The 14,324-nt window shown below is 57.9% G+C and overlaps 1 protein-coding gene across 1 annotated transcript in view; it reads left to right on the top strand.

The window, feature by feature from the left end:
* Positions 1-5,386: 5,386 nt before the first annotated feature.
* Positions 5,387-14,324, top strand: part of TMEM132E (transmembrane protein 132E) — a 28,366-nt gene continuing 19,428 nt past the window's right edge. The window contains exon 1 of the mRNA XM_069791351.1: positions 5,387-5,501. Within this exon, the coding sequence (XP_069647452.1) occupies positions 5,429-5,501 (73 nt within the window). The 5' untranslated portion in view covers positions 5,387-5,428. The remainder of the gene's footprint in view (positions 5,502-14,324) is intronic.

Here is a 14,324-nt window from a genome sequence, read left to right on the forward strand (position 1 = left end):
GAACTCAGCCAAGTGGCTAGATCCTCCCCCGAATCTCCACGCGGTTTTTTATTTTTGGGTGAAAAAAAAAATAAAGCTAACAGCATAGCAAGAAAAGAAATGCTATTGCTGGCCTCCCCGGCTGCCAAGATAACCACCCCCTCCTGACGAGCTGCTGTAATTAGGTGCTTTGAATCCCCGGAGCTGGAGAAATGTGGTGTTTATCAATTTTCTGCGAGGATGATGGGATGCTCCGTTTTTATACAGGGTGTTTTGGCACGTGGTGGATGCTCTCACGTGCACGTGGAGAACAGCCCGGCAGCCGGCCGCAGGGATTTGCACCATCGGTCCTGCCCTGCAAGGGAAACCCAAGCTTTGGCATTTGCCTTTTATTTTTGCTCAGAAATACAGCAAAAAAAGGGAATGGAGAAATTTTCCCATGGGGTAAAAATTTTTGGAAGGAAAGGGCAAAAATATCACTGCTGGTCTATTGAGATGTTCCCCTCTGAACCGCTGAGTCCACTGGGTTTCCTACTCGCAGGGCCATTTCTTTCCCCCCATTCCCTCGTGCTGAGCCCCAACAACTTTGATAATGTTGACTTGTTATATCAGATAAAATTTTAAAGGCCTATGATATAGCCCCAAATTAATATTTTAATAGAACGTAAAAGTCGAGGCAAAGATGAATCCAAACAGTAAAATTGAAATGAAACATTTTTATCTCGCAGGAAGGAAAGGGCTTGGTGCTACCGCTTTGATTCGCCCTTCCGTTACTTTTATACGCTATTAAAATATTCATTTTAATATTATAAATATTGCATTCAATATCTAATGTGCTGTTACACTGTTCGGGGCACACGAAAGTCAAAACAATTTGCTGGCCGTGGGTAGCATGGGGTGTGCTCAGGACCTGCAGCATCTCAGTGGTGAAATATCTCAGCCCATTTCTTGCTTCTCTCACCCATTTTCCTCTGCAAACATCATCCCGGGAGGAAGTCGACCCATGGGGTGGCCTTGGGGACCAGTGATGGAGACAGTCCCCAAGCGGGCAGAGAGAGGGGGCAAGAGCAGGACAGAGCCATGGACCCACGTAACAAGCCATGAACCCTGCAAGGAAACCAGCTGGATGATTAATTACAATAAAAGCCCTTTTTTTCCCTTGCCTTAGAAATAATAATATAAAATTAATTTATGGCAATTACGGGATTTCTATATTTATGTCATTATCAGAACTATATAAGGAAAGGCGGATGATATAAATGTATTTCGGGCGCTGCTTTGAAGGGGAGGGAATTGATATATATTTTTAATCACATTCCAGGATCAGCCATTCAACTCCCGCGCAGAATTAGCTGTCGGGCCGGGGTGCGAGCGCTCCAGCCGCTAACAAGGCAGCCGCCATCAGAGCCAGCTGCTTGTGGGTGAGGAACTTCCCTGCCTGCATTAATCTTTATTGGAAAATAATGGGAAAACTGGAGGCTTGGGCTGAGGGTTTCACTGTCCTGAGGTGTGTCCTGTGGTTTTTTTTTTAATTCTTTCTGGTTTATAGGTGATTTATCGTCTTTGGAGGGTCCTTGGAATCACAGCGTGAAAAATAACAGCCTGGAGTATCCCCTCAGGTGCAAACCCCCAGCCCTGGCTCTTGGCTTTTTGTTTAAAGCCCCCCAAAAAGGTGGGGTTCGGTGCCACGTTTCCCCATGCCGACACATCCAGAGAGAGGTTTGCACCCCACGAGCCCTCCCTGCCTTCCACGTCTCCATCTTATCATCACAGCGAGCTCCTTGCGTCACCCTTGGAGACACGCAGCGAAGCTGGAGAAAGCTCAGATGTGCCTTGGTGGGCATCGTCCTTGTGGGTGCCTCAGTTTCCCCATGCAAAGGGAATGAGGACACCCCCCCCGGACCCTGCACCCATCACCCGGGGGGCCCTTCACAGCAGCCCCTGTGCCCGCTGCCCGCCTGTCACCACGGCACGGCTCCGTCGCGACACTCCACAGCGGCTCCCACAGGGATTAGGGCCGGATTCGGCGATTAGCACCTCCCGGGCACTGTTATCCCAGCGATTAGTGCTGCCCTGGGATTACAGGCAGGTGAAATGCAGGTCAGGGATTACCGGGGAGAGGCTGGGCTGTCCCGGCACTGCGGATGCCACTGGCATCCAATGCCACTGGGGTGAGGGGGACGCGTGGTGGGAGGTCACTGGTGCCAGCCGGTGTCCCCAGGCTGCCGGGGGTGATGTGGGAAGCCAGACCCAGCCCTGCCTGGACATCCCTCAATGTTTTTTTGGGTAATTCCTTGAGAAATCCATCCTTGGGCTTCCCAGTGCATCCTATGTCCAAAAGAGCAGGAGATGCTTAGGTGGGTCCCCACAAAGACGGATGGGACCCTGCGCTAGTGTCACATTTTGACCTTCTCTGCTTTGGCTTCTGCTAAAATAACAGGATTTATCTCTGGCATCTCCCTGGCACAAGCGGCAACCCCGCCGGCGTGCTGGCTTCGGTCCTTGCTCAGGAAAGAGAGATCACAGCCGCCCGCTCTTGCCCACCCCAGCCCCTCTGCCTGCCAAAGCGGGAGCCATAAATAAAATCCAACTGGGGTAAAAATACTTATTTCTGTAACAGTTGAAAAATATCCTGGCGGCGGTGCCAAGAACCTGCCAGAGGCATCGCGGGAAGGCGGGAGGGATAGCACCCAAACACCCCGCTTTAAAAGCCCTCATCCATCAGCGGGAAAAGGCTCTCGTGATGGGGCAGGATGCGGCGCAGTCCCATCATTATCCCAAATTTCCTGGCCCCGGGGCCCATTTTGGAGTGGGGAAACTGAGGCTCTGCCCCATCGCCCCCCGGGCAGGCTGGGAGCGATTAATCACAGCCCAGCCACTGCTTCGCTCAGTCTGCTGCTTCGCCATCCCTGGGGATTCAGACCCGTGAGTCAGCCCTCCCCTCCCCAAAGCAATCGGGAGATTGGCTTATAAATCATGGGATTTTTATGAAAACAAGCAGCGGTCACCTGGGCGGTGGCATGGGGCCGCTCGCTGCAGCAGTCGGGCCTTTTTCGGTTGCCAGAAATGATGCTCTGCCCTTCCCGCAGGGCTCCGGGTGGTGGGTTTCGGGGCAGACCCCCTCTCCCTCCTCTTCTTCACCCTGGTCCCTCTGCCATCCCCCAGCATTGTTTGCAAAGACCTCCCAGCAGCACCCAAAGGTGCTGGGGGTGCGCGGGGGCTCAGCCTGGGGACTGTCCTCCCCCCCTCAGCACTGCCGGGCTGCCGCTTCTTGGGGGCTTCTTCAGCTTCTGTCACTGCTCAAGGTCAATCCCATTAATTGCCGTGAATTATTTTGGCATTAATGGAGATGTCTTATGCAGTTCCACTGTAAATGAGGCTGCCAGGATGAACATGCTGGCCAATATTTCCTGGTGAAGGGAGATGGGGAAATATACGGCAGCAGAGCAGGGAGGGCGAAGGCACCCGGGGTGCTCGTGGGGCTGGTGGAGGCAGGAAAATCCACCCTTGGATGGTGCACAGTCACAGGGAAGGGACACATAAGCCATGTAGGGAATGGCTGCCATGGGTATTCGGTCCCCAAATGCCGGCATCCCCACCGGGGACCGTGTGGTTAAGGGGAGCGTGGCATTCCCAGGGTTGGAAGGCAGCGATGCTCCCCGAAAACCCAGCTCTTCCATGGCTCTATACTGGCAGCGGCGAGCCGGGACAAGGGGAATCCCTCCCCAGCCATGCTGCAAGTGTCTCCCCTGGATGCGTGGTGTGGAGGGGACCAGGCAGCCCATGAGGGACAGGGGCAAAGCGATTCTTGATCCCGCATCCTCGGGGGGGGCACGGGGGGTCCCCAGCCACGCGTGGGGGCTGCAGCCGGGCCCTGCCTGCATGCACAGCGCTGCAGGGAACGGGGTGACAAGGCTGATCCCCCCCGGGGTGACACTAGCAGAGGGGACACCCCGGCCACAGCGGGGATGGGGAAGGGACCCAAACCCCCCCAGGGTGGTGAGAAGGGACCAAACCCGGGTGGTCTTCTCCATCCCGGGGGGGGGGATGCAGCTCTCTGCCCCCCCCCCCCAAGGGTGTCCCCAAACCTCATTTTTTATTTATTTGCATTGCAGGGGAGGGCAGGGAGGGCAGCATCCCCTCCGCGGGACCTGGGGTGTGCGTGGGGTGAGTGGGAACCTGCTGGGGGATTTTTTTGGGGGGGGGGGGGGCTGCATTGCATCGCATCCCCTGGCATCGAATCGCATCTCGGCTTCCACCTCCTCGCCCGAAGAGGAGGGGGAGAAGAAGGAGGAGGAGGAGGAGAAGGAGGAAGGCACCTCCCCCTGCCTCCCTCCCCTCGCTGGCACCCACCGGAGCCCGATGCGGCTCCGGCCGGGCGAGCGGCCACGGGAGCGCCCAGCGGCGGGGCCCCCCCGGCGGCGGGCACGGCCCCGGCTGCAGGCGGGGGGGGCCCGGAGGAGGGGGGGTGGCAAGGGCCAGAACCCCCAAACTTGCCGCTTTCCCCAAGGCCCCCGCACCCCCTCTTTAATTTTAGTAGGGCACCCCCCTCCTCTTGAAGCCGAGGCGGGGGGGGGGGGCAGAGGAGCAGGGGACCCCCCCTCTTTTGCATGGTCATGGCCGGGTCCCCCCGCTTCCAGCCCCCGCAGGGGGGCAGCGGGTGAACCCCGACCCCCCCCCCCCCCCCAAACTTTGCCTTCGGATGCGGGGACTCCGCCACCGAGCTGCTCCTGCCGCCGATTAATTGCATCTGCCTGGGATTAATTATTTACCCGCCTGCTTTGGGTTGTGGGTTTTTTTTTGTTACGGTTGTTTTTTTTTTTTTTTTCCTGGGGGGAGCGCTTTAATTCAGCTTTTTTTTTTTTTTTTTTGATTTGAAGAACCGCGCTTGGAAATCTTATTTTTATTCTTGTGCATGGGGGGGCTGGCGACCTGCTAGCCCTGCAGCATCATCCTTCATCAGCACATCTTTTTTTTTTTTTCTTTTTTTTCCGGGAGGGGGTTACACGTGCTCTTCTTCGCCCCCCCCCGGCTCCTGAGGAGGAAGAGGAGGAGGAGGAAGAGGAGGGCGACCCGCCCCCGCCGGCTGGGCGCTCCCCTGGTCGCCCTGCAGGCTCTGGGGGGGGGGGGTGTGCGGTAAATTTGGGGTGCAGGGTGGGGAGGGGTGGGGGGTCAGAGATGGGGTGCTCTGCTCGCTAAGCTGGGGGGGGCAAAACCGAGCCCCCCCCTCTAATCTGAGCCGGGTCCCCCCACCCCCTCCCCAAATTCCGCCGTTGGCTGCTGCTCCCGGCTCGCACGTGGTTGGATTTAGGGGATTTCTGCGGGTTTTTTTGGTGCTTGGTTTGGATTCCTTTTTTTTTTTAATTTTTTTTTTTTGCCACGGGGGTGGCTCGGGGCCCAGTCGCCGCCCCCCCCCCCCCCCAGCTTTCTGGCTGCCCCCCACCTTGCAATGGCCTCTCCGGAGAAGATGCACCCTGGGCCGGCCACCCTGCTCTGCTGTCTCTGCTCCCTGCTGCTCCCCGGTAAGTGCTGCTGGCACCGGCGGGGGGGGCAGGAATATATCTATTATGTGTGTGTCTGCAATACGGGGTGTGTGTGTTTGCACCCATCTCCCCCATCCAGCCCCATCTGCCCCCCCCCCCAGGGTAGCCCCTGCCCTTCTGTGCCCGGCTGGGACCCCCCCCCTCCAATCTCAGCTGCCCCCTCGCCTGGTTCTCTGTGCCCCCCCCCAGCGAAATGGGTAAAGATTAGAGTTTATTCCTGGCTTAATGAAATGACAGCTTGTGTTTTGCGAGCGCTTGCGGCGGGCTGTTTCCCTGGGTAGGGAGCAGGATGGCGGGGGGGGAAAATGGGGCGAGGGGGGGGCTTTGCCCCCCCCCCTTGTCTCCTTAATGCAGAGCTGCTTTAGCAGGAGGATCAGGGGCTTTATCCGCTATTATCCACTCGCTTATCCCCCAGACCCGCACCCAGGCACTTTCCCAGCCTGAGCCGAGTTAACAGGGCAAGCACTGCCGAGGTGGTATGATTTTGGGGTGTGGGGATGGGGGTGCAGCCCCTGCCATCCCTCTGTTTCGGATTTCCCCCCCCTCCATGGGTTTTAGGGCAAGGGGTTTGGGGCTGGTGCTGCTGCCCCCCCCCCCCCCCCCCCACCTGTGGCCTGGGCAGGGGGGGGCCCCCACTGCCTGCGCTCACTTGCCCTGAGTTGCATCCAAATCACTGCTGTGCCATGGCCGAGCTGTGGTGACATCTCGGCCTGCCCTGGTGACAGCCCTGGGGACACCGGCACCTGCTGCCGGGCGCTTTTTTTGGCAAGCGAGGCCAAAGAGGGGTCACGCATCCAGGGGGATACGGGGCTGGTTTCCGTGGATGGTTTTTTTTCGGATGGTTTCTGTGTAAAACCAAGCCCCACGGATGCTCCAGCTAAAGAGGCTTTCCCTGGCAGCCAGCTTGGCCAAGCAGAAAATGGGGGGCTGCTGGAAGTTTGGGGGGAACCACTCAGACCCCTCCTGCCAGCCCGGCTCTGGCTGTGGGCTTGGCGTGTCCTGGGGGCTGTGCTGCCCAGCTCAAACAAGATCCCCCCGGGTACCGGTGGGGGTCTCTGGACCATGCCCAGCTCCATTTTGCACTGGCAGCCCATGGCCAAGGCACTTCTGGGGCTCAGACAGGGCTTTTTTGGGCATCCGCAGCCCCCCGAGGCTCTTTGGGGAGCTGCTCACCCACAATGGTGAAATAAGGAGGAGGGGGGGATGTTGGGAGTATTGTGGGGAGCTGGCAGGGGGTTTCCCCCCTTAAAAAACTCTGACCCCAACAGAGGAGCTGGAGCGGAGATGCTTCAGGTTGGCGAGCATCGCAACTTTACGTAGCATCCTTTGGGGTGGCAGATGCTGCCCCCCTGTACCCCGAGACTGGGTGCTTCTTGGGTTGCTGCCCAGGCAGGGTTTGCTGGGCAGAGCTCTCCTCTTTGGGACCAGCAGGTTCAGGGGGTTTGCAGGCAGGGCTCTGGCAGCCGGCGGGGAAGCACGATCTCAATTTCTTCCGCTTCTCAATTTGCCTGGATGAGATTCAACCGTCTGGGTCGGTGGTTCCCCACGGCCGGTGCGCTGCCGAAGGCGGCTGTCGGCTTTGCTAGCAGGTGATGGGAAACATCTCCGTGCGAGCGATCCATCAGGAATCGTCTCTGGTGCAGGCGCTGGATGTGGCCCCCTGCTCTCCATCCCCTCCTGGCCATTCCTAAGCTTCCCCCCTGTTGCTGCTGGGACACCAACAACCCTGTGGGTCAGGCCTCTGGTTTATACCGGGGCAAAATCTGGCCCCTGGGCTGGGGGATGCGATGGGTGGGGGGGTCCCTGTGGCGGCGATGCCAGCGTGAAGCGGGCGAGGGTGGCCTGTGCCGGCTGCAGGGCCGGGTCTCGCCATGCTGCCGCGGGAGGATGCCTGTGCCGGCGGAGAGAGAAGCCTCTGCCAGGAGTTTTTAGGCTCTTTTCAGGATGCGCAGCTGCCCTCGCTGCCGCTTCGGCCTTTCCTGGACAAATAAAGGTCTCGGAGGGAGCTGGAAAAAGAGGCTGAGAGCTCCTAATTCTTCCAGCCTTTCTTACAAATGGCTCGGGCTGGTGGTGGGGGTCAACCGGCGGTGAAGCAGCACGCTGCTCTCCTGCCTGGGATATTTTATTCCCTTTTCCCTTGTTTTTTATTTAAGAGCAACCCTCGACGCCAGCTTCACCCCCGCTGTGCTCTCCGCCGGCACTGGGAGCTGCTTGGCTGCTGGCCCCGGATCAGCTGCTTCCAGAAAGGGTTTTTTTGGCACCTCTGGGGTGGGATGGCCCTGGGGTGGCCCCAGAGCTTGCAGGAGGGACGGACGGACCCCGAGGCGAGGCTGCGGCACGGTGGGGGTGCCAATGGTGTGTGCTCGGTGCGGTCGTGCTGCGAAGCTGCGAGGGACCTGTCGGGATGTGGCACAGGGGGGATTCACCCACCGGTTTGCAAAATAACTTGTGCTGTCCGTGGGGTTGAACCTGGACTCCTGCGTCTTCTCTCTGCTGCCTGCTGAGCCTCATACCCGCAGCGTGCCTCAGTTTCCCCTCTCCCAGAGGCAGCACTCCCCCAGAGGCAGTGATCCAGGGGTGTTGGGGTTATTCAGCATCTGTCCCAGCACGCAAGGCAGGCTTGGGGTCCCGCGCTGGATCCTACAGCCCTGACGCCTCCATCCCACTGCCGATGGGGATGGGGCCATGCCGGTCTCCCGTATCTCCCACCGCTTGTTACCACCTTGGGCAAGTCCCAGGTGTGGGGCTGGGAGTGAAGGACGATGCTGTGGCCCGTGGCTCCATCCCTGGTGGGGGGCTCCAGCCAGTGCACCCCAACCCTGGTGGAGGGGGGGATACGGACCACCCCCCATCCCCGTTTCAGCTTAGAGCATCTCCAGGCTCCGGGATTTTCAGACCAGCAGGTGGAGATGTACAATAACTCGCTGCCAAACTGGGAACGTACACCCGGCTTTTGCTCATTTAACGCCCAAACTGGGAACGTACACCCAGCGTTTGCTCATTTAACAGCCCCCCATCCCGGCCCTGCCGATGGGGTCAGAGCGGCCGAGCATCCTTAGCTCCAGCCAGGTGCAGAGAAGGGGCAGTACGACCTTTCCCTGCCTTGGCAGGCAGGTGAGAGGGCAGGATCTGGCCTCTGGGCTGGGTTAAACCTGGCACAAGTTTTACCTTTGGTGCCGCAGAAAAGGGGGTCACCCAAGGGCACCCCAGGGCCCACTCCATCTCCCCCTAACCCTGCTACCTTAAATCCCAGCAGGATGCTTGTGCTGGGACGTGGGGGTGCGACATTGGACACCCTACCAGGAAATTGGCTTTTCTTCTCCCCTTTTTGTCCTCTTGGTGTTGTTGAGGAAAGAGAAAAGGATGAGGGATGCTATCGGTGGCATGATGGAAATCCTTTGAGGGATGATTTTGGTAAGCATCAGTCACAGGGTTTGGCCCTGGGGATTTCAAGACGCGTTAGGTGCCTCGATACCTTCGGTCAGAACTGTCCTTTTGTGTGTGTGTGTGTCTGTGTGTGCACGATGCTGCACCCCGGGCTCAGCCCTGCTGTATCGCTGGGGGAAACTGAGGCAGGGTATTGGGTGGCAGCAACCCCCTGACTGGGGATTGCTCAGCAATTTTTAGAAACCTGGCTTTTTTTGTTGTTGTTTGTTTTTTTAAGTGCTACTATTTAATTAACCCCACCATGACTGACTGGCTGCTTAGGTCCCTCCTCGCCCAGCTTCTCTGCATCCTAAAAAGAGGAGGAAAGGAAAAACCAACCCAGCTGGGGGTCCCTGCAGAACATCCCTAACGCTGCATTGGCACATCCCAGTTTCATCCCCTCCTGTAGCCCCCAAGCTCTAACAGGGAGGTGGGCAGCAGGATGTGGCCTCATCCTGGGAGGTGCAGTGAGATGACGGGTGAGGGAAGGGGTGTTTACATGGCATAACCTGATTTTTTTTTTTTTTTTTTTTGGCTCCTTCAATTGCCTGGCCAAAATAGCCCACGATGGGCGTGTGGAGGAATCGGCGAGCTGCCGGTGCGTTCCCCTCCCGCGCGGCGCCTGTCGCTGCCGCCGTATGGGCATCCCATCCATCTGGAAAAGGTCACTCTTGCTAATCTAATCAGAGTCTCTTATTATTAAATACACGGCTCTGCTAACGAGCAGCTCCCCAGGGAGGGAGGGAGGGAGGGGGCTGCTCCAGCAGTGGGACATGCTGTGAGGGGGCCGGGGACCCCAGACGGTGCCTCTGGGGATAGAGTCCCTCTCGGGGAGTTTGTCTGCATGCGACGCCAGAAAGAGAAATAGTTCAATGGTGTGAAGTGAGGCAGGTCCTGGTGCTCCTTGCCAAGGGGAGAGGAGGTTGGAGGTCGTCGTTTCCCTGAAAACTGGGAGAAACAGGGTCCTCCAGCCACATTTGATGGTGGCCCAGCGATCCCCACCCCAGGGGAGGCACCAGCTGGGCTGGGGGATTTATGGACTGTCACCTCTCCCCCAAATGCCCCTGGGTTTGGGGGATGTGGCTCTCCTGGGGACCAGTCCCTTCATTTTTCCAAAGCTGTTGCCTGACCTGTTGCTGCTCCCCGCTGGGCACACATCCTTCACCGTCAGCTGGGTGCTGAGCCCCTCGCTCACTCGTCTGGCCTCCTGGGAGGATACCGTAATCAAGGCAATTTGCAATCTTCTGATGAAGCCGTCGACTCCTGCTGGCGAACATTTTCCCATCACTTGGACAATATTTGCCTTCCTTGATTTTTCAATAGCTCTGCTAAAAGCCCAGATGGATGCTGCTGGGGTGGCTTTGCCCCTGCTCTCAGGTGCTGTCACCTCCCGTCTCCTACAAGGGTTAATGGGGCAGGTTTTGTGCTGATTAAACAGGCCCGGTGAGGCTGGGGTCTTCCCCAGGACTAGCAAAAGTTGAGAATGAATTGATTTTGAATTTATTTTTCTTTAAGGAAAAGCTACGTTTTTCCTCTTGAAGATAAATAAGGTTGAAAATGCAATACCCGCCACTGCCGGCTAGGTGTGGTTGCTGGATGCACTCCTCCCCAGGTACCAGCTAAATTAAAAAAGGAAGGGGATGTATTCGAGCTGCGTGTGTTTGATGCTGTGCCTGGTTTGCTGGGTGGCAAAGTGCTGAACTGGTGAAGTCCCTGGCCCAGTGCCTGTCCCCAGCTCTGCTTCTGGGGCTGCTGGGATGTGGTTTGGGGCCGATGCTGGACCCCAGCCCCGGTTGCTGGGGTCTGGGGCTGGATTTATCTGTGGCTCCTCGTGCTCCTTGGGTGCCTCTGGAATCGAATCCCGCTCCGGCTCCAAATGCAACCTGACACGCGTCACCGGGGGGAAAATTAATCGGTGTCTAATCAGTCTGAAATGTGTCACTTGGCACGGCCTGGGGGACATATTTGGTGTTCAGTTTTGGAGGGTGCTGGGACGATGTTCCTGCTCCTGACTATAGTGGGAAGGGACAGAGAGGGGACGGGGGGGCGTCCAAGCAGGACATGTGGCTTTGGGGGGGGGGGTGTCACTGCATCGCCTCTGCCCCAACACCATGATGCTGGGGGCTTCTCCCTCGGGAGCTGCTGTCCCTGTCCTTGCTTCCCCAGGCCACCCTTCAGGGCTCTCCCTTGCTGCCTGTCCTCCTCCTTCTGGCTCCCGGAGGGGGTTATTTGGGGAAACCATCTGTGCTCGCCTGCTGCTGGGGGGGCTGCTCCCAGCTCCTGGCATGGGAGGAACCTAGCATGGGGGGCAACCAGCCCAGGACCCACCACAGCGTGTGCTGGGGGCTCAGGGGCTGCCGGCTTTATCCCGGGGCTGCTCCCCCCCACCCCTTTCGGAGCCCCTGGGCATCCCTGTGGACATTCATGGTCAGGCATTTCCTCATCCTCTTTTTCCCCCCTTTTAATTCATTTCTTCATTTTTCTTCTTCCTCCGTAAAGGCCCTCTCCTCCTGTCCCCCGGCCTGTCCCTTGCCGTGATTTGTGGAAATTGCTCTAAAGTAGCTGCCGCGTAAAAGCCTTGCCTGCTCCAGGAATTTATGGCAGGCTGCGCCTCTGCACGGCACATCCCATTTAGGCCATATTTATTTATTCCTTTAGGTTCCTTGCTTTTTTTTCCCCTCCCTTTTAATAATTTCCTGGGGGAAATGCAGAGCTCAGCACCGCAGCCTGGCGTGGCACTGGGATGGTTCCCTTTTGCTTAGTGCTGCCGGCCCCGCAATACAGGCTGTGTGCTGGCCTGGGGCTGAGTCCCACCAGCATTTCTTATTTTATTGCTTCTGCTGATGAAGCTGGGCTGGATCTTTTGGAGGGGGAGAAGTCTCAAGAATCTAAAAGAAAGGAGAATATAGCAGTACCCACCAGGCATAAGCACAACCCTGTATTAGACACTAGAGAATCCACTCCTAAGCCAATGCTGCTGCTCACTTTTCCTGGCCAGCACCCACTCAATTCCTACTCTGGGCTGATTTTGGGAAGCCTGAACCAGTTTAACCTCCTGGGTTGAATGTTGCGGTCCTTGGTACCACAGGGGTTCCCAGCCCCGTCGCCCCATCGCCGCTGCGGCCGTGGGCAGAGCTGGGAGCCGGGAGCATCCCTACGTCCCTCCCTTCCCTGCGGCTGCAGCCGGGGTGTCTCACCGCCATGTGCCAGGGGAAGGTAATTTTACATTTGTAACAATTATTCACTTAATTGAGTTCCAATTAGCTGGGACTGGAGATGGAGGCTGTCGGCGCGTTGGAGGGAAGGGAGAGCTTGTTGTCTTTTATGTCGCCGAAAACAATTTTCAAGGCTCTGGCATCTGGGAAACACTTTGGAGGTTTCCACGAGGGGCTCACTTGTATTTTCTAATTTCTACTTGTGTTTTATTACTGGGTGGTTTTTTCCCTGGGTGTGTGGAAGCGTGGAGTGGAGCGGGGCTTGTGTTGGGGCTGACTGAGTGGAGGTGTGGAGGCCTCCGTTTCCCCTTTTTGTTATTTTTTTAGGACGATTGGAGGTGCTGACCCCGCTTGGGTTGGTGTGTAACATGGTAGGGATCAGTACTGCAGGGAGGGAAAGGGATGGGTGTGATGCCCATTCGCGGGTCGGGTGGGGAGATGGGGCACGAGCCTGGCTCTTCCCTGGGAGCCAGGGCTGCCTCTAGTGGGAGCAGCCAGCTGTTGGGACATCCAGATGTGGGAGCTCCAGGTGCGGGACATCCCTGGGAACTCTTGATGTGGGACATCCCTGGCATTTGGGGCCATTGCTGCCCGTGTTTCCCCTTTGTGCTTGGCCCTGCTGGCTGTGGGGGCAAAACCTGGACCACCAGGTTTTAGGGCTCTGAAGCCTCGGCTGGGGATCTGTGGATGCTCGGGGGAGCGGGGTGACTTTATGCTGGCTTGAAACGAAACAGTAGTTGGGACAACTGTGCTGGTGGCCTGGTGGGAAATAGCCAGGCTGGGCTTCATCCTCGGGGGCTGCAGGGTTTTGCTGTGATTCCCTGGCTCTCGGTGTTTCGGGCAGATCCGTCACCCCGTTGTCTCATCTGGGTGCTGACCCATGTGGGGAAACTGAGGCAGCAGCATGTCCTGCCCTCATCTCCCTGGTTCAGGGATAGGATCATCACCTTGTCACCCTGATATTGGGCTGGATCTAGGGAGAACGGGAGTACTAGCAGTCCCGGTGGTGCTGGCAGCCCTGTGGCCGGGAGAAGAAGCATCCCCTGCTTGTGTTTGCAGAGAACTGGAGATGATAGCTGTGCCCTCGGCTGCTGTGGTTTGCAGGGTCCCAGGGCCTGTGTCCAGGGTTTTGGACCACTGATGGAATCCTGCTGGCCTTTTCATCCCGTGGTGAGGAATCCCAGCGACTTGTGACCGCCAAAACCCCTCCAAAGAGTCCCGAGCTGGGTTTGAAGCCAGCGTGAAGCCCTCTGCTAGGGATGATAATACAGCTCCCTGCCACCCCCCTGACATCCCACCCTGCAGCCCTTCCCATGTATTTAGTGAAGGTTTTATCATCGTGTCAGCTCAAGTCATTGCCTTACGGACAACTTTCCCTGCTTGCTCTGAGGTGGGACCACCACGGAAGGCCAGCTGCGATGGGCTGGCGTGGGCTACGGCCACAGCGCGTGGCAGTGGCCGGGCAGGAGCCGGGGCTGGTGTCTCACATCGCCGGTATTTTGGGATCTCCCTTGGAGCTGCGTTTGGTCCGTTGATGCGCCAAGCCCCCAGTGCTGCCTGTTAAAATCATGAGAGGTTTTAACCCGCCTGGCATGACCTCAAATATCTCCTCCCTCTTCTCCAGTGCTTTTCCTATATGCTCTTCCCCTGCTAAGTGGGGATATACATGCCGGGAGCCCCCCACCACATCCCACGGGATAAGCCAGGATAAAGATCCCCCCTGGAGCGTTGCTAAAGCGATCCCTATGGCAGACGGCTGGGGCTAAGCTGGAGCTCAGTGCTGGCTATTGGTGCTAGATAAGGGGAAGAGGAGGAGGAGGAGGCTCTTCAGCCTCGGGACGATGGGTGGAAGCAGGAATGGGGCTGGTGAGGCTGCAGTGGGGGCAGGATGGGGGGGCTGAGCTGCATTCCCCCTGTGCCCCGTTTGCTGGGGATTTGGGGCAAGAAGGGAAGGCGAATGAGCCGGTGTCCCCCATCAGCCATAGCTACGTCCAGTCTGTCCGTCAGCCTCTTTTCCTGTGTGTCCGTCAGTCTGTCTGACCCCAGCATCCCCAAGCAGGGGGCACGGAGCAGGAGGGTGGCCAGCGGTGACCAAAACCCTGCGGTGGAGCCCTCACCGAGGGGGGACAGGGAGGACTTTTTGGTGCTGCAGACCCCCAGA

The sequence above is a fragment of the Haliaeetus albicilla genome, chromosome 9 (assembly GCF_947461875.1).
Source record: "Haliaeetus albicilla chromosome 9, bHalAlb1.1, whole genome shotgun sequence".
Classification (NCBI taxonomy): Eukaryota; Metazoa; Chordata; class Aves; order Accipitriformes; family Accipitridae; genus Haliaeetus; species Haliaeetus albicilla.